The sequence below is a fragment of the Tachysurus vachellii genome, chromosome 4 (genome assembly GCF_030014155.1).
Source record: "Tachysurus vachellii isolate PV-2020 chromosome 4, HZAU_Pvac_v1, whole genome shotgun sequence".
NCBI lineage: Eukaryota > Metazoa > Chordata > Actinopteri > Siluriformes > Bagridae > Tachysurus > Tachysurus vachellii.
Window position 1 is genome coordinate 20,929,972 of NC_083463.1, and position 20,937 is coordinate 20,950,908.

General features: G+C 40.8%; 1 protein-coding gene across 2 annotated transcripts in view; it reads left to right on the forward strand.

Moving 5' to 3' along the window:
- The window catches only part of cacna2d2a (calcium channel, voltage-dependent, alpha 2/delta subunit 2a), a 208,094-nt gene that overhangs the window by 126,117 nt on the left and 61,040 nt on the right, over positions 1–20,937 (forward strand). For both annotated transcript variants that reach the window (XM_060868309.1, XM_060868310.1), the window contains exon 6: positions 6,475–6,613. In XM_060868309.1, coding sequence (XP_060724292.1) covers positions 6,475–6,613 — 139 coding nt within the window. The remainder of the gene's footprint in view (positions 1–6,474; positions 6,614–20,937) is intronic.

Sequence of the window (20,937 nt, forward strand, 5' to 3'; positions counted from 1 at the left end):
TAAAACCTCTGATTAAAGTGTTTCTTCTTCCATTCATACTGCAGTGAAACACAAGGATTTCATTTTGATTTTATTTTTGGCCCCTTAGTGGAGACATTCACATTATGCCTATATCAGACATCTATATTCACAAATGTGCAGGTGCAGAGCTATAAACACAGCCTCATTCACACCTCTTTCACACATTGCTGAGGCAATTCTAGGGACTAAATGCTGTATCATTACAAAACCCAACTCCAAAATACAAACTCCTCAACACCTCTGGAATATTTTCCCAAATTATTAACTAAATTGGACTTTGGAGAATGCTTATTGCCATGGCAAGCCCAACACACAGCATGAAATACAGCAGCTCTGTCTTCAACAGGAGCCTGAACGAAAGTAAAAAGTTCTCTTCACTTTAAAATCGAAGGAAATCTATAGAAATCCAGATGGTGAATTGGCTTCACCTGTAATTGATTGGTTTGTCAGTGGCCCAAGAGCACAACGTTATTTACGCTGAACCACCAACATCTGCTTTCTGGAGGGCGTTTCACCAGAATAAGTGACTGAGAAATAACAAATGGCATAACGTCCTCGAGCCGGCATCATGATACATGATACACACTCATTACATTCTATCAAAGAGCTTCTGTAATTCAAGTCCCTTCTGGAGATCTTCTTAAACTGCAGATCACTTAACATCAGATATCTCAGATCACTTAAGCAGCTTTTGCATACCCACTTACTGTATGTACATAGTATAACATTATAACAACCACCATATAGACTTGTTGTCATCCCAAGACGTTAGGAATCTTGTCTAGATTTGACACAAGACCGTTAAATACAGAGCTAATAATTACTCTACAAGCATGCATGTACTTACGTAACATGCTCTGTCACTTCGAGTGGGACATCGACATGGCCCATTTGGTCGAAACCAGGTAGCATTATTTATGGGTTTTTATTATTATTATTATTATTATTATTATTATTATTATTAAATCCTGGTCTAGATATTGATTCCTTTCTTTGTTTTAAATATTTCAAAATTCTAAAAACTTTCCAATTTTAAAATTAATTAAAACATGTCCCATGTTTTCTCAGAATTTTGGACCCCACTGTATATTGAAATAAACATTGCAAACAAATTCTGGGCACTTTTTAAAAAAATAAAAATATCTATTAAATAGTGTATACAGCTGAAAGTTGCTACTTAAATACACAAATCTTATCTAATATTTGGAATCGATCTAAAGTTGATTCTTTTAAAAAAAACAAAAAACAAATACAGAACGTTATAAGTGAATATTTTCACTCGCACACAAGTGTACAGTATGAGCGTGAGTCAGTGTGACTTAAAAATGTATCCTCACCATTTCCCTTCTCTAACACTTTTACGATAGGATCGTGAACCATTTGTTTCTTTAAAGAACACAGGTAAAAGTGCTTTATACTGTAACTCCAGGGAAATATGTGTACTCTGGGTTAAATGTACACTGAGACTTTGCAATAGCAAGGGTCTACCTGACAATTCCGTCAGTTTAAGTGTCACATTCTCACAGGGAGCATCGCAGCCAGACCCAGACACCGGGTACACCTTAACACATTTATTGACACAAGACACTAACTAACATAACATGGCAAAATAAACACGCATGACAAGAATGTGACGCATAACAATGATGAACAATGACAGATACACAAGAGAAGGTATTTATAAGGCAACAAGCATACGCATAACAAGCAACAGGAAGGAAAAGACACATGACTTCAACAAGTAGAATCTCCAGAATTATCCTAGAAATTCCTGACATTAACATTGGGTGAAATATAATGTACAGATGCATGACATATTAAAGGAAAAGCTGGAGGCTCTGCTGTGCAGGAATTCTGACATCATGGTTTGAGCTTGGTTTCAATGGCATAGCAATACAAAGTTATATCACCTTTATCCTTTGGTCAGACATCTCTATCCTCACGGTAGGGCTCTCTTTAAGGACGATAAGGTCCGCTTCCACAGGCATGAAGGCTCTCTGAACAGTTTGATGAGTATTTAAATGCTGGAAATCACATTCTAGGGCTTTCACACTCACCCATTTGAACACCTTTGGCAGATTTTGGACAGACATGATCAACAGCACTCAACACTGCCATCAGCCAAACTTCAGCTGAGAGAATATCTTGTGGAAGAATGATGTCCATCCCTCTAGTAGAGCTTGTAGAATCTCTATATACAGTATATACATCATACTACACATACACTGCATGGGCAAAAGCTGAACATCCCATTTCAAAACCATTGGCATACATATGGGTTTAGTCTGCCTTTACTCTTTTAATAACACATTCTTCTGTGAAAGGTTTTCAGCTAGATTTTGCAGTGTGGATGTGGGGATTTGTGAACATTCAGGCTCATGAGCATGAGTGAGGTCAGGGCTCTGTGCAGGACAATCAAGTCCTTTTATGACAGTCTAGGCATACTATGTCTACCTGGAGCTGGCTCTGTTCACAAGAGGCATTATCATACTGGAAGAGGTTTAGGGCCAGTCACTTAGTTCCAGCATACAAAGTCATTCACACCTCACATGGAGGCAATGGTCAGTTCTCCATTTACCATATAGTAATCAGAGTGGAGCTGGATTTCTCAAAGCCTTCAAAAAACTCCTCTCTCTAACTGTGATACCTTAGATCCTGATAGAGACTGTCGCTACAAAAAAAAGGCTTGTCTTGGACAGCTTTGAGGTGTGTTAGGGGTCAGTGAAAATCAAACGTTTACTAAGGTGTAACCAGACCTTTGATACACACGTAAGTTAAGGTTATCATATAGTGCGGAAATAGTTTCTGGTTATACATGTCTTCATTATTATTATACGTACTGCTTCCAACAACAGTACAGGGCATGCAAGTCTTGTCCCAAACCCAAACACACTCACCTTTAGCGGGCTTAATGTGAGCACGTAAGTGATGCTGGTGATTAAGGTACACCCCTGAAAGATAAGGACGGGATTGAAAGAGTCTTCAAAATGTCATTCTTGGCCCCTGCAACCTTTAATTAAACCTGGAAAACGAGGAGATAAAATTAACAAATTGGGTAATGAATCGAGCAAAACAGGTGGTGTATGGCTGGAGAAAATGAACCAATCAGTCTTTCCTGTGTGGATTTTTAGCTCCTAATTAGAAGCTGCCTTGGTTAATTATGATTGGGGCTCTACTATAAGGGAGGGGATGAATGCTCTCGACGGGATGACAGTCAGGCTGAAAAATAAACAAATAAAGGACACTTAGCCGGAACAGAGGACATTTTGAAGCCAATCAACTTTATTGTTTCTTAAATATTCCCAAATGCGGTCGATGCAAAGAGGTGAAATTTGTGCTACATGAGAAATTTGACATCACTTTTCAGTCGGTATTCAATGCACTGAAGTGGCTCTGCATTGGTTATAACTGATTCAGAGAACATTTCTGTTTAAATCAGTATAAACATCTGTGTGATAGACAGCGTCAAGGCTTTTAGCTCAGACAGGAGCGAGGCGCTGCAGATCGAGGCAGTTTTAATGTGGCTCAGCGATATTGATTGGTGGGATTTACAGCTGAGCGAGCAGAAAAGGCTGAGTTGATAGTGCAGCTAAGTGGATTCAGCCTGCTGAAACAGTAAAGCGCAGACGTTCTGTCTGAGTAACTGCTAAGTGCAGGTGAAACTGCTGGCTTCTGTTGTCAAAATCGTATTTATGCAAAAGCAAAAAATTCATTGGTTGCATTATGTGTAGAGCGCGCTGAGAATTCAAGGTAAAATATTAATACAGAACGAGGAGCTAAGATCCCTATAATTTTGTGTAATCGGATTCACGTTCGCAAAACATATAATGATCTAATCTTTTCTGGCTCTGTTTCTGATGTGTGTGTGTGTGTGTGTTTATCACATTGACATTCAAAGAGGTATCAACGGAACCGTCGCTCTGTTCATCTGAACAGCAGCTTGTAATTGCATTTTAATAGACAATTAAAGACAGGCCATAAATCAATTCTTGCGCTGGGCAGGAGGTTCGGATTTGATTTTGGGAAAAAACAAACAGTTTTTATCATGTCAAATGCAATTAACCCATGCCTCTCTATCACTACACGGGGCATCACTCTCTGTTTTAGCATGTGAGGGAGTGTATACATGCGTGAAAAAAAAGAGGGATTAAGGTTAGCAGGTCTGTTATTAATGAGAACAAATTTAGTGGTTATTTATGAGAACACAAAGTGCTTTCCATGGACGAAGTCTGCATTTTATCAAAGGAATAAATTATAAAGCATCAATTCATTTATACTATTTATATGTCATGTTAATTCATAAGCCATCCACTGATGTATGTATTTAGAAAGAAATGGTGTGTGTGTGTGTGTTATTGCATGCTTGCCAGGTTCTTTGTGTTTATCTAAAAACTGAGGAAAAATGATGGAATAAATATATAAACCATAGCAGGGGAACTGTACGAATCTAGATGCTTTTCATGCAGTTTTCAGTTTACCAAGAAAGAGTGCAAAAATCACATTAATGCAAAAACCTCCTTCCCATACAGCTTGTATGCCACATCCTGGCCTTTTCAGCATTTAATAAGTTTTTACTTCCTTTAATACATAATAAAGACATACTGTACATACTTGAGAGAGAGATGCAGAACAGAACACAGCACTGCACACTTAACCTTTATCATATTACACACTATATGGCTAAAAGAAAGCAGACACCCGAAGTGACACGCATGAAGATCTTCGAAATGATGCCACAATGTTGGAAGCACACGATCGTGTAGAATGTCTTTGTATGCTGCAGCTTTATGATTTCCCTTCACTGGGGCTAAGAGGCTTCAAACCTGTTCCAGCATGACAGTTCTGCTTCAGGGAAAAACCCAGTGACGTTGTTTGCTTGCTTCAGTTAGTACATGGTAACTTGTGGTACAGTAAAACTGATCCTGTCCTTTAGTCTTATGGATACTGACACAGTAATACAGTGCATATCTGTGTTATCTTGAACTACATGTGTCCACATGTGTCTTGGTCCTGGATACAGCTCTTGCTCTACAGTACAGAGCATTAACAGGGTGCATTTGGGTACATTTTTGTCTCGGAATTATTCCTTTTTCCAACCGTCCCTTATTTAAGAAGAAAATGGTTGGAGTTTATAGGTTTTAAAGAGCGAAGGAGTTGTACAAGGTGACAGTCACTTTTCAGAGCTTTTTATTAATTTGGGTCTATTCAGACGGAGAATTTTATATGCCGTTCGAGCTGCTCCATCAGTAAGAGTACATAAAAGATTAGCTAGCTCTCTACGTGACTGTCGGGGGAATGACGTAGCTTGGACAGTGTTGGCTGGTTTGTATATTAGTCAAACACTGCAAACTAACATAACATAGCTTTCTGCTTAAAAAAACATCACATTTTAAGGAGGCTTTTCAGGGTGACAGAAGGGTTGCATTTTACTGCATGTTTGCAATTATAGCAAAATCAAATCCTATCTATCTATCTATCTATCTATCTATCTATCTATCTATCTATCTATCTATCTATCTATCTATCTATCTATCTATCTATCTATCTATCTATCTATCTATCTATCTATCTATCTATCTATCTATCTATCTATCTATTGACAGAAGGGGTTGCTTTTTACTGCATGTTTGCAATTACAGTAAAATCAAATCCAATCTATCTATCTATCTATCTATCTATCTATCTATCTATCTATCTATCTATCTATCTATCTATCTATCTATCTATCTATCTGTCTGTCTATCTATCTATCTATCTATCTATCTATTGACAGAAGGGGTTGCTTTTTACTGCATGTTTGCAATTACAGTAAAATCAAATCCAATCTATCTATCTATCTATCTATCTATCTATCTATCTGTCTGTCTGTCTGTCTGTCTGTCTGTCTGTCTGTCTGTCTGTCTGTCTATCTATCTATCTATCTATCTATCTATTACTGTTAGATAGGACAGTACTGAAAATGCACTGCGACACAAGGCCGAGGTTTGCGTATAATGCAGTATGCTGAGGCCATTTGTTAAATGATTTGCCACTGAAATACAATTATTTGGACAGTTTTGTGCTGCCTTGACATTCTCTGTTATAGAAGTTGCTTCAGAATCAGGCTATGCAGATTTGACCGAAATGAATTAAAATGCTAATTAATGGTATGTGTGGCAGCTTAAAGGAGCGGAGCAGGACACTGTTGCTGCAACGATTGTGCGGTTGGTTATTGACTGGGATAATGGCATCCTGAGAGTTCAGTGTGAAAGCGATAGCCATTTCACACACTAATTGATTTCGGGTGGTTATCGCCCACTTTGATATTTCCTATTACAGTCTGTTACGGTTTTGAAAGGAGTCCGAATCTGTAGAGGCCGTCAAAGGCGGACATTTGATTGTAAGGGTTATCAGACCATTAGCCGTTATTGATGTTTGTGTAAAGTCGTGTGTTTTGGTCTCTGTGTGTTGCAGTCCGATTACAACTATGATGATAACCAGTCGGATAAACTGAAGTCCATTTCACTGGAGTTTGTGGACGACCCCAATTTCAAAAACAAAGTCAACTATTCCTACACTGCTGTACAGATCCCCACTGACATCTACAAAGGCTGTGAGTAGTCATCACATTTACTCTCTCTCTCTCTCTCTCTCTCTCTCTCTCTCTCTCACACACACACACACACATACAGTACACAGACACACACCACTATAAGGTATTCAGTGTCAACAACATATGATAATAGTTTGATCTAATATTAGATAATCACCCTTGATGACATTAAAATATTCCATCCATCCATTTTCTGTACCACTTATTCTACACAGGCATACAGGGAACCTGGAGCCTATTTCAGGAGATTCTGGGCACAAGGCAGGGGACAACCATTACAGTTCACAATCACACACACTCACACACTTTCACACACTGCAGACAATTTAGAGATGTCAGTCAGACTACAACGTATGTCTTTGTACTGGATGGAGAATTAGAATACCAGGAGAATATACAAACTACACACACACACACACACACACACACAGGGAGGAGGCAGACATCAAACCCCCAATTCCGAAGGTGTGAGGCAAACATAATAAACCACTAAACCAGTTTAAACTGACAAACCACACAATCCAAAAATATCCTCTGAACTGGATTTTGTTCTGGGTTCCCTGCAGAAATGTTTTTTTTTCTTCATTCTATGATAAGGAATGATATTAGGGATTCTCTGTACAGATAAATTGCTTCATTCAGTGGGAGAAAGACCACCTCTATCTGTGCACACAAAATCTGTACATAGAACAGAGGTTTTTTCAGCTTTCAGCCTGCATGAATGATGTGTTTATACTGAACACAGAAGGAGACTTAAAACTGATCCTTACTATGCATTGGTCAGTGATTTGAGGTAATAAATAAATAAATAAATAAATAAATAAATATCATAAAACAAATATATTAAGCATCAGGTTTGATGAGCAGATGAGTGAAATTTCGGACATAACAACCTACTGATTGCCCTCCACATTTAGTTTCATTATAAGAGCTTCTTGTTGGATTAGTGGTTGATTAAACAGCTGACTAATCTGTGTCCCTTAGGAAGAGATTAGAGTAAGATTATATGATTAGAGTATATGAGTAAGAGAATAACGGGGTAACTGTGCTACTTACTTCTTCTTATGTGATTTAAACTCAATCGTCAGTTTTGCATTACTTATATACATACAGTCCGCACCAATTTAACGAGCTGTGCTGCTTTTTGGGGGCATGATGGCTTAGTGATGGCTTAGATGGTTTAGCATCAAACTCCCATCCCCAAAGGTGCACATTTGCCTTGCACCTTTGGGGATGGGAGTTTGATGCCACTATGCTTTATGGGTTTTCTCCACTTTTTCCATTTTTTCCCCCTAATGCAAAGAAATGTATTGTAGGCTGATTGGCATTTATAAATTGTCTGTGGTGTGTAAATGGGTGTGTGTGCAGTTGTGCCCTGCAATGTGTTAGCCCCTTGTCCCCTGGGATAGTCTCCAGGTCCACTGTACCCCTCTGTAGGATAAACGGTACAGAAGATGGATGGATGGATGAAGGTTGGTTTGTATCCAAGTCTAACCCTCGCTTAAATTGATGATCTCACTTATATTCTCTAGTGTTGTACATAAGGACAGCTGCTATTACAGGACTAACAAGCAAAATCTATTCAACACTCTTTGAGCTTACTCTCATATAGCCGACTACTGTAATTACTTATAAAATCAGTCATACAGAAAAGAATGGATTCCATTTGATGTTCTCACAGGGAGTTTGTTCTTGCTCCAGCTTGCTTAATAGAGATCTAAATCTACAACAGGATTTCTTTGAAACTGCTTTGGAAGAGTATATCGAAATATATGAAATACATGAATGCTGTCTGTCACCATGTAAAAACACCTCAAGATGTGATACAGGCATTATGCAAAGAGACACCATCAACTGTTATAATCTTACCAGGGCTTTAAATTAGTAGCTAATCAATAAGGCACCTGTGTGCAAGGACGCTGCCATCAGAACCAGAAGTGATGTCGAGGCTCGTGGGAATTATTAGCTCAGCATCCATGGGAGAAGAGGTGAAGAAAGGAAACATTAGTACTTGGGAAAAATAGAGTTGGTCCTAGGAAAGTGGATTAACAATAATAAGGAAATCAGGGAGGCCAAGACCTTTTTAAGCTCAGTTGGTTATGAAGGGCATGAAGAATGTCACATTCATTTAGGTCAGTATTCTCTTAAAGGGCTAGCAGTAAAATTAAAGGTGAATAAAGGAACTTTGTAAGCAATTTAGTGTAAATTGTAAAAAGCAATTGGAGGAAATGATGCACTAGAGATTTTAGTTGAGGTTTGTGTAAGAAACTTGTGGTGTACGTGCATATAGAGCACTTCAGTATATAAAGTGATGAAATACCAACAGTAGTTATTATCTAATAGTGAACTTATTATACAGAAGTCATTTCAGTAATCTCAGTCATGCTCAGTTAAGTAGAGTATTAAAAATTTCAGGCCCATTGACTACTTTGAGTAAAATGGGAGACTGGACACTAAGATCAGTAGAAAGCCTTCTTTAACTGAAGTGCAACTACGACTAAGAAACTGCTAGATGCCACAGCCCTGAGCAGCCAGAGTGATTTTTACTGCTGTTGTCATGTCTGAGGTCAGCGCAGGCAGCCGATAAGTGGCACTTTCTTACTACTTAATGCCAGTATATACCATGTGAGGCGTCCGTGATGTTATAACGCAGGTCATCAGAGACATTTGAGTGCTGCATGTTAAAAGTCAGAATTAGTCCCTTTTACATCACTGTGTTTTGCAAGCCATATATAACGAACACACAGTAGAATTGGTTTCTTTAGAAAATAAACCAATATGACCAAGAAACTGATCAATATGACCAAATGACCAATAAGGAAATAACAAAAATGAAGTCTTTGTGAGCAGCAAGTTTATTTAGATATTAAAAAACAGAACCAAGGAGTTGTGACTTTTTCCCTCAAACCCCTTTTTTTCCAATCATTTCACAGCCCGCTCCCTCGCTGTGATCTCCTGAAACCATTCAGGAGTTTATCCGTGCGTATCGAGAGATAGAAGAAGGAGGGCCGAGACGGAGACACAGGGAGCTGTGCCCATAATATTAACAGCTTGAAGTAAAAAATGTGACTGTTCTATTTTGCAGGGCGAAATGGGCCGGTTGGCACTCACGTCCTGTTCAGACTGGCCTGCCAGGGCTCTGTGGCCGTTTATTGTGATTGAGAACGTTCCCCGGCTCGGCCATAATGAAACGCTTTCTGACTCATTATGCCGCCACTGAATTCCGCTGCCAAAGTCGGCAAACTTTCTAATTAGCACAGGTCAAACATCCAAATAGTTTTTAGTCTAATTATAACCACTTATTACTGAGTGACAGCAAAGGATAAGACAGAAAGGATATGAGGTGAGCACTACAGTATATGAGCCTTTACATGTCTAGAGCAATATTTTTTTAATGCAAGCTACATTTCATAGACATCCTAGGCTGAGTTTACAGCCTAATTTAGATTTTTTTTAATAAGGAGGTAATTGTTTTGGAGGTAAAGGCCTTGTTTGCCTCGCACCTCCAGGTTTGGTGATATGATTTCTGCCTCCTTCCTGCATGTGTGGAGTTTGTGTGTTCTTCAGGTGTGTGCATGTGTGTGTGATTGTGATGGACTTGCACCTTATCTAAGGTTGCACCTTATCCCCCATCTTGAACCCTGTTTTTTTTTTTTTTTTAATGAATGTCTCATCACATCTGTATTCACATTAAGTTGTAATGAAGTGTGGCGAGTTTTAATTATTGTATTAAAAAAATCACTCACATGTTACCTGAGAAATGTGCAGCACTCCCACTAACTACCTGCGTAATTGATCAGACCGCATACACAGATTAGAACTTTCAGAAAATCAGGGCCTTAATGTTTTCCCAAGCAATCTTATGATTTCCTTTAATGCTCCACTGCACTGCAGACAGGATTTTTAAATTGTCTGCTCCTCTCAGGCTGCTGATTGAGTTTAGGATTTGACAAAACAGGCCTGATGGTTTGAATTGATCATGAAATATCATTTTTAAACTGTTTGCTCTTCTCGGAAAGCAAACGAACAAATTAGTCATGTTGGATTGAGCTGATCATGATTTAATATGATGAGGTACCTGAAACCCTTTAGCTACACAGACTGTGGAGTAAGTTAGCGGATTAATTATCCAGCTAGCATTAGCGAGAAAGAACATTTAACTTTTTTTTTCTTTATATTTCTTATTGTTGATTTAGTTTAGTAGTAATCAATTTTTGTGCTCTTTGAGTGCTAACATGACATACCAAAAATATAATACACATATACTGTAAGTCAGTAACACTTTTACTGAACAAAATATCTTCAGATTCTTTAGTCAGTCTGAAGGTAAATGTTTTTCCCAGTGTGTAGTCACAAAAGTGTGGTAATGGGGGAAGGATGGCATTAGGGACATATCTACTTTCATTATTCACAAGTTTACAAACTGTATACTTTGCAGAATCGATTAAATTAATTATTTAAAACGTGTTTACATACAGTGCTCCAGACACAATAATAAGATGGGACCCATCTTCTCACACTGAGGACTACGGAGTAGACGAACATCGTAAAAGAAAAGAGCACGGTTCACTTACGGGATTTATTTCTTTTCTTTCTGGCAAACTCCAGTTGTAATGATGAGTTTTGGATGAACTCGAGTTTCCTTTCGAGAAAGCATGCTGCTTTTTGGGGAGGGGCTTTCCCCCTCTGATCTTCAGCTTCAGTCCGCAGCGTTTGAGGATCTCCTCGAGGTGGTGACGCGCTGTGTCTAAATTGAATTTAGATTGGCCTAGAGAGGAAGTTAGTGTTGTCCATTCTAATCTAGATGACTGCTTTCTGACGTCAGGCTGCAGGCCACCTCCACGCAGGCGGCGCTCGTTTTTCCCAGACCTCCATGCCGAGGTGTCGAGGTCTTGGGGAAAACCCTTTTCAGTATGTCTTTTTTCCTTGGCCATGTCTGACTTTTAAGCCATTATAGGGTTTGAAAATCATGGGTATGGGGCGATCCCTGGGATTCAACAGATGCTTGTGAGCTATCTCTCTTCTACATCGCCCAAATGGAGGAAGCCTGTTCCATCTGGCCAAGCAGGTGTGGCCCTGCACACCATGGAAGTTTTGCAGTTTACCAGGCTGACCTGCTGAACGGAGTTTAGCTCAACGAAGGCCTCAGGCGGTAGCTGAGCTGATTTCACCTCAGGGCTTGTGTGGTGATGCAGCGAGTACTGTATTCAGGGAGTTTATTCAGCCTGGGCCATCTTCCAGCTGCACCCAACCCCCTCCTAGCTCACTCAGAGCAGTGAAAAGGGCAAGTGTGCCGCCCTCCCCCCATCTAAATCTAGGGAGGCCGGTCAGCATGCCCAGGCCCAGACCCGTCAGGCGAGAGGGGACCTTAGGTCTGTCATATCTGCCAGGCCTGCTAAGAAGGAATTATGACGTCCGAGGCCTGGGGTTTCTAGAAGCGTCCTTTTCAGGAATGCCTGTCTTGCCGCCTCCGGCGCTTTGGGGAGCAGTAGGGTCTGTGCCCGCTACTCTTCCTTGCACAGATCTGTACTCTGGGTTAACAACTGACAGTGCACTGTTTCAGGGCACCCAAGAGATCTGTGTGATCTTGACACCACTCTCAGACAACCGGGCAGTGTGGGAACGTCTGGCAGGTGTGTCTCAGTGGGACCTGGATACCGTAAAAAAAGGGTACAGGATCCAGTACTCCTTTCCTCCACGTTTCCAGGGTGTGTTGCCCACATTCATTGGCAAACACCCGGCATTGTTCCTCCAAGCGGAACTTCTCTCGCTCCTGAGGAAAAGGGCCATAGAACATGTTCCCCTTCCAAAGCCGGACTCATTTCCTTGTTCCCAAGAAGGACAGGGGGCTGCATCCGATTTCTGGAAGCCCCCTTTGAGCCCATGGAGTGCAGGCCCTGTCAATCACCCCCGCCTTCCTAGAATTTGCCCCTGGCATGTCCAAGGCTATCCTGCACCCCAGGGCAGGATATGTCCCTAAGGTGCCCAGGATGGTGGGTTGTCCAGTCATCTTGCAGGTCTGCTGTCCTCAACCCCATGAGTCGGCAGAACAGGAGAGGTTGCGTTTGCTTTGCCCAGTAAGACCCTTGAGGTTTTATGTCCACCACTCGAGCTCATGGCGTAACTCCTCCTCCCTGATTGTCTGTTCAGGGGTAATCCGGTTTCCAAACAATGCCTGGCACACTGGGTTAGTGTTAATTTTGTCACCTATTTTTAATTTAGTCTTAGTCTTGTGCCAAATGTCCTTGTTAGTTTTAGTCATATTTAGTCATTCACATACAGTATCTTCATTTTAGTCTAGTTTTAGTCAAAAGAAAACTCAAGGTATCTTAGTCAAGTTTTAGTTGACTAAAAGTCTTTTAATTTTAGTCTAGTCTTAGTCAAAAAAATTGTAGCCTTTTTTAAAATAACACATTATTACTGAGATTATTACTGATAAACATTTCAGGAAAAAAAGTGTTTCACATATGTTTCACTCGAACTTGACTACACATCACATTTTTTACTTTATTGATACTGCTTTTAATCGTAATGCAAAGACCGGTCATCGGGACATAAGCTGTCATGTACAATAAAAGAGCCTGTGCAGCGACAGGAAATATAATTTAACACAAAAAGCCTGACTAGACGGTGGATTGCGCTCAGGATTTATTTATTTTTTGTTGAGCGGCGTGTGGACGAATTCTTTCTACGCACACACTAAACAGCGCAAAGCCGCGAACTCGTTCTGAATATTTTAAAGGCGTAACAGCTGATGAAAAAGCAGAGACAATTGTAGACGAAAATGAAGAGAGATTTTATCGTAGTTTTTATTTTATACAAAACATTTTCGCCTTGTCTTTTTTCGTCAACAATAATGCATGTTAATTTAGTCTTAGTCAGCGTTTTTGGACAGTGGTGCAGTCTTGTCATCATCTCGTCTTAGTCATGAAAAAAAAGGTTGTTGACGAACATATTTCGTCTCGTCTCGTCTGACGAAATTAACACTACACTGGGTAATGGAGGCCATTACTCAGGCCTATGAGCCGTGCCGTCTTGTCTCACCTCTCTGCATCACTCCACTAGGGGTATTGCCTCGTCCAGTGCCTTAGCCAGGGGTGTTCCCCTTAAAAATATTTGTGCTGCAGTGGTTTGGTCCTCTCCACACACCTTTATCAGGTTCTATAACCTGGAACCAGACCCCACTCCAGGGTCCCAGGTCCTGCAGGGCTATTGATGTTCTGTTCCCAGTCCGCTCGTGCTCTCTCACAGCCTCTGGCACAGTCATCGACTGGTGCATGGCGGCATGGGTATTGGCGTTCCCATTGTATCAGCCCTGATGCAGCGTCGGGTTCCATTGAAAGGGACCTACACCAGGTTACATATGTAACCTGGTTCCCTGAGAGGGGAACAAGATGCTGCGTCTGGCCACACCCAGGGCGTCCACTCGCACTTCTTTCAGACAAATAGAAGCTGGAGTAATGTAACGTAGATTTCCTTATATGGACTTACTGGCACGTAATCACTTCGTCACGTGTCCATCCCGAGCCATTAAATTGGCATGTGTGCACAAAGACCTTCAGACACACCTTCCTCACAGAAGCATTCCCATAATGTCAGCCCTGATGCAGAGACGAGTTCCCTTCTCATGGAACCGGGTTACATACGTAACCTGGTATAGTATTTTTTTTATTGCAGCAGGAAAACTCTCGTTTCTAAGTTTAACCATCATGAAATGTCAGTCTACACAAATATTACAGAAACTGAAAAACATTCATTTTTGTGAATTCAGTTGTTCGTATTTCTTAGTATGTAGTTAGTATGGACGATATGTAAACATCTGTGAAAAATCCTATTCAGAGAAGCACTAAATATTACAAATGCTATTTTTATGAACAATCTCTCTCTCTCCCTCTCTCTCTCTCTCTCTCTGTGTGTTTTTCTATTAAATTGTAGGTTATATAAATGACTATGACCCCAACTGCAGAGATTACTGCTGGCTTTCTGGATGTTTCGAACCCATGTGTTTTTTATTTTATTTCATTTTCTGCATAGTCATGATAGATCATTTTGTTCACACATTTTGATATGAAATACCAACTCAGTAAAGCTCTGACACAAAGACCTCAGCCAGTTGACCAAGCTGCGAATGTAAAAGCTGTGTATTTATTATTCAACATGTGTGTGCAGGTTTGTTCCTGTGAATCTTAAAATCTCCATCGTAAGGGGTCTGTATTGTAACTTGACTTAGTGGTGGAAATGATGAAAGGAGAGGAAGGCTTTTTGCTTAGTTGATTTAAAGGATTACTCACCATCTAGAGGAACGAGACAGTCCTTTCTCTTTTTTCTTTGGAGCAACAGAAAACACACATGAAATGCCTTCTGTGTTCTGTTTTGAGGACTGTAGCTGCCTTTTAAAGGGAAAACTAATTGGTGTGTGTGTGAGATAGAGAGAGAGAGAGAGAGAGAGAGAGAGAGAGAGAGAATTTAGAGAAGTCTTTTAGAGACCCAAGTGCATGTTTGATGGGAGTATCACAGCCAAGATTTATTTATATATGAAAGTTTTCATTTATAACTAAGTCGTGTGTCAGAATCCCTCATGATGTTATAAAGCCGCTAATACTGCAGGTACCATGAAGCCTAAAGTGAATATCTCTGTGTAAGTAATGTCAAATGGATCTTCTTTAGCCTCCACATCTGAATGCAAACAGACGGTAAGAAGAGAGCGAACAGTGGGGTTTCACATATGTTTTTAGTGATGGAGGACGGAGACTTCGCTTTAATCCCTCATCCTCCCACTTCTTTTGCTTTGTCTCAGTTCCGCCCCAAAGCCACTGAAGTAGCACTATCACTCTCGCCCACGCTAATTAAAAACGCCCTCCTCCACTCACTGCCGAGCTCACAAATTCTATTACAATTGTTTACGGCTTATTGTGTCATTTTTAATTAAAAGTCTTTCTTCCTCTTTTTCACCATTTTATTCTTCTGTTTCTTCTTCTTTTTCTTCTACTTCTTTTTCCTTCACCCCTTGCACTTGATCTTTTCCATCTTCTTCGTCGTTATCTCCTCCTTCTCCTCCTCCTCCACCTCTCCCTTCTTGCAGCACTGCTGATGTTTGTTGGATGTTCAGCTTTTTTGCTTCCTTTGCTTCCCTTCTCCTTTCCTTTTGTTTCCCCTTCACCTTTATCATCGGTTTCTTTTGTTTTTCTCTGTCTCCGGCAATTTGCGGTTTCATTTTACTCCAGTACATTTAAAAAAAGTGGATTCATCCATTTGATCTTTTGGGCTCCATTAGACTATGAGCAGATCACATGACCACATCACAAGCTGTTGCTCTCCTGTTCATCACACTTATGTGTCACCCCTGATTTCCACCTGACTCATGTCCCCTGTCCCCATATTCCTCTGTCTAGTTGCTAAGACTCAGGTTCTGTCTCATGTTGTGTATTTAACTTGACTTCTCATCCTGCACATGCTGTCTTTTATCTAACAAATTGTCAGCTGATGGAGATCACATATATGTTGTTTAGAGGCTTTACTTCCCCAGGCTTGATACAGACGTGTGTGCCGAGCTGTTTGTTCATTCAAGGTCACGGCAAGGTCGAATGTCTGAAATAGTTTCTCTTTAATAGTTTCTATCCGGTTTGTCTTACAAACATGATACTCTTCGGGATCTCAAGAGCAATTTGAACAAGCTATGATTTTTGCCATCAGTCTGATGGAGATCCTGTACTTCATTAGCCTGATGTCTTAATTCCAAGCGACTGGATGTGTTGTAGGATCCATAAGGAATTATCAGCGTAACCGGCAGATGAACTGGTTGTGCAGCCTCAAGATCACAGCAAGGTCTGAAATTCTGAAATTGCTTCCTTCCTGTTTGCCAAACGAAGATGTAAGCTTCACCTTCATGGTCAGGAACACAAGACCAATAACCAGCAGTCTGTCTGTATGTTCATATCTCAAGAATGAGTGGTTGAATTATTTACTTATTTATTTTTTAAGGATTTATAAGGAATTATCACTTTAACCAGCAGATGAACTGATAAGATTTTGTATTTGATCTAAAGAGCATCAAAGGTCACAGCAAGGTCACATGTCTAAAGTAGTTTTTCTTCAATCGATTCCTACATGCTTGACGTATATTTTAAGGCTATTTTTGGAACAGAGATGAGTAAAAGGGAGGACTGGACTTGGGTGGTGGTGAAGGCATCATCGACAGTGTTGTTGGTGTCAAAGTCGACTTGTTTAAGTCCACTCGTGTCTGCTCCTCCATGGAACACAGCCATTATTTCTATCTGTATCTCCATACAGTTTTCCCTGAACATTATAAACCATAAACCATAAAACATTTACTGAAGATGAATGACTGAAGACAGTAAACGCACCTTGGAAATGTTTGTCTGCATGAGAGTAAAAAAATCACACACTGCTAAACCTCTTGTTACGTCCCGTAAGCTCCTGCTCAACACGTCCACTTCTAGCTTCATATTTCACATCACTGTCTACACATTTTTGCCTGTGGCTCGTCTGTTCACGTGCGTGTGAGCTGGCAGTCTCGGCTGGGATTCTTGCTCTCCCTTTGGCAGGCGACTAATGAGCAGCGTGCATTAAGAAAGAGTTGGGCCATCGCTCTTCTGAACGTCTGCTGTGCGTCTAGATAATAACGCACGCTCCATCATCTCAACTGAATGTTCTGTTGTGACAGATCTCCGTCGCTTCGCCGCATCGCGTGCTCCTGTGTACGATGCTTGTGTCTGGATAACGTGAGTGTCAGCGATGTGTGTTAACATGCAGGTAAAAGTTGTGTACCTAACAGTGGTCTGATATTTTTTTGAAGCTTTTTGTTAAAGGTGCACGTGTAACATTTTAACCTCCTATACAATAAAAAGTGATTTTTAAGCTAAGTTTACTGCAATGGAGCACATATAAGGATCTCGATATAATAATTGTCATGGAAGGTTTGGAGACTGAGGCAAGTGCGGACAACATCACACCAACACAAACAGAACGAACGTGAACATGGCAGAGACACAATAATCACACAACACTTCTTAAACAGAAGTTTGAGAAAGAACGAAGACAAACGTGACTTAAATTGTGTTGCTCATTGTGTGTAAATGTGCTTCTGGTGTAAGGAGATCATGTGCAGGATGTGAACATGAAGTGCAGTGGCTGGTGGGTAAACATCACAGGAACTGTGGGAAACCTCATGGGAATGTTCACCAAAAATCAACAGCTTTAATTAATTTTGTTTTTTTTATTAAGTATCTAGTATTACAATATTAACCTAAAACCCACAAAATGACCTGGGTCACTGCCTCGTCCATTGCCAGGGAGTGAGCAGTGCATTTTAGTTCATGCTCTCCACAAAGCATCCATCGTTTCCCAGTGCTGCTCGTCATCAGACCCCTGGAAAGCAGCCATGCTGTCCTTCAGTGAGTAATAAGAGCAGAGTAGAACCACTGCCAGAGCTTTCTGGACCATAAATCGCCCATATAACCTGTTCCTTTCTGCGACAAGCCCTGTTCCATAATGGCCTAAACGTTTAGCACAAGCGGCACTCCTAAATGCATCAAAGGGAGTGTGTCTGATGGATTAGCTTTAAAAGCCATCACAGGTCTCTCTCTCTTTCTCTCTCTCTCTCTCTCTCTCTCTCTCACTCACTATGTGTGAAGGATGAGCCTGGGGCCCATTCTTCAGAGGAGGGTTCGTTTCTTTTTATCATCTGTCTGGTGAAAGTCGTGACGCGTCCTCATCGAATAAATCAGAGCAGTTTGGACCCTCTCCTCTTATCTACACAGCCCTCATATTTCTGAGTAGATGACCTGCCAGAGCCCTGCATTTGAGTGTGTGTGTGTGTGTGTGTGTGTGTGTGTGTGTGTGTGTGTGTGTGTGCTTGTTCACTGACAGAAGAGGAGGTATTGTTTCTGCATACCTACACGTGCTCAGTACAAACACTCTGTGTGGTGTCTGCCATAGTATCCTTGACTCAAAGACACAAAGAGAGTCAGCGAGAGAGAGAGACCGAGAGCGAGTCAGACCGACAGAGACACAGAGAGTAAGAGTGATAGAGTGACAAAGGGAGAGAGAGAGAGAGAGAGAGAGATTAAATGCACTATTACTTTTTTGTGCTTTTATTTTTCACTCACACATAGTAAAGCTGTGTAACCAGCTGTGTAACCTTACTCGGCATTTTGTCCTCATAATCAGGATAACTAAATACAGCAATAAGCCGTACTCCTAATTGTAAAGCAGTAATTAACCTGCAGTGAACTTAGAATACACCTGTTTCCTAATCCCTGACTTTCCATCCGTTTTCAGTACCCCGTCTCATACACACCCTACACACTGGACAGGGTGACAGTCTAATGCAAAAGGAAAAAGGAAATCACAAGGAAGCAATGTTATCACTGTAGTATAAAGTTCAATGCCTTTCCTTCACTTCAGACTGAGAACCTTTATTGTCCTCACGCAGAAATAATACCATAGGGTACGGCGTAGAATATGACACTCATTCTGTCCCTCTCTTCTTCTTACATGCCTACCTAGAGCAGTAGATAATCAGTAGAAGCTTAGATTATATGCTCCAGTGCCACACGTTTGTAGAACGTTCTGTAGGAACGTTTTGACAGCTTATCCCAGGCCTAATTGAAAACTACATAGGAAGTTGATAATGAGAGTAGTGGCAGGAAATCCTGGAGTGTGTTTGTGTGTGTGTGTGTGTGTGTGTGTGTGTGTTTGGGGGTTGGGGGCATTTATTCAGGGTTGGTGTTATCTAACCCTGGCTGCCTCAACAATTAAATCAGAAGCAGCACCACCTTTACTGACCGTCCTTCCCTTCTCCCCCTTTAATCAGCTACTCATTACTAACCTGATTGCACTCTGTGGTGTGTGTGTGTGTGTGTGTGTATGTGTGTGGGTGTGTGTGTGAAAGCTGGAGTACTGATGAGAGAGTAAGTACAGGCCATGGTAGAATAGGAAGCATTCTTTACAATTTTATCATTTAATTCTCAAGTCTGACTGCAGTGTGATGCAGTGGGGGAAAGACAGCACAGATATATATAGAAAGAAAGACAGAGGGAAAAAGGAACGAGAAATAGAACGACAGACACGTTGTTGTGTGCCATGTAGGTCACTAATCAAGAGCTGTTCACAGTTCTACAGGAGAATGAAGCTCGCCAGAGCAGACAGAGGCATGGCCGTAGCCATGAAGAAGCTTAACACAGCGAGACGTACAGGCACAGAATGAATAAGAGGAAAAGAGACGGCAGGGGCACGAGAGACACCGCAGAAAGTAGAACACTGCAAACAGACTTGAAGAATTGAACAGACGGATAGGTCGAAAAGTTTTAGGCAGAGTAAATGATGAAATTGTAAAAGAGTGCCTCCTAACACGGCATGCACTAAATCTTCCAGTAACGCAGCTCAGCCACTGCAGTGCGTCTGCTATCATAGACACACACAAACTCTTTTTTCTTTTATATGGTGACATGTCTTTCCAAATGATTTTCTTTTTGTCTTGGATGGATTTAATTTGGATTGCTTTCTTGTGCGTGCAATGTGCTCCGTGATGGAGCGGCTCATCCTGGATGTATTACTGCCTCGCTCTCGTAGATCCGCCACAATGCTACTACGGTACTAAAAAGGAAAAAAATAAATGAATTGATTTGTTTGCTGTTTACTTTATCCAGCTTTGTAATTTTGTAAATGATTTTTGTTAAGTTTGCTTTTACTGCATTTAGTACTGCTTAATGTAGACATGGTTAATTCCCATCCTACAGTTTGATGTCCTTTATCACACAACATCTATGAACCTTCTGGTGTAGCAGACAGTTTTGCATTCGGGTCTTCGGCAGGAAGGAATTAGTGTTAATTTTATCATGAATTCAGAAATCACGCTGATTTATAAGTTGTTCAAAATCTCCTGGATTGGTTTCCCTTTTGAATCTGGTTCCGTTCAAGGTTTCTTCTTCATATCATCTCAGAGAGTTTATCCTTGCCACCGGTGCTGTAGGCTTGCTCATTAGGACTTTTAAACTTTTTATACTTCATTTTTATTCTGCATTTTCCTATCCAAAGCTGTTCATAATCTATACATATAAAATTGAACCTTTGATGATGATGCAGTGACATTTGGCTAGTGTGGCTGTGATTGACACGAGAGAGAGAAAGAGAGAGAGCGAGAGAGAGAGAAGTATGCCATGCCTTCCTCCCTGACTTTACAGCCAATTTTGCTTCATCGATGGCTGTAGAATCACCAGGATTCCAGGTTGTTTTCACATTTGTCCCAGGTTCATGTACCACCTTGCTCAAAGTCACATCAGACATTAGACTGCTGTTCTTGG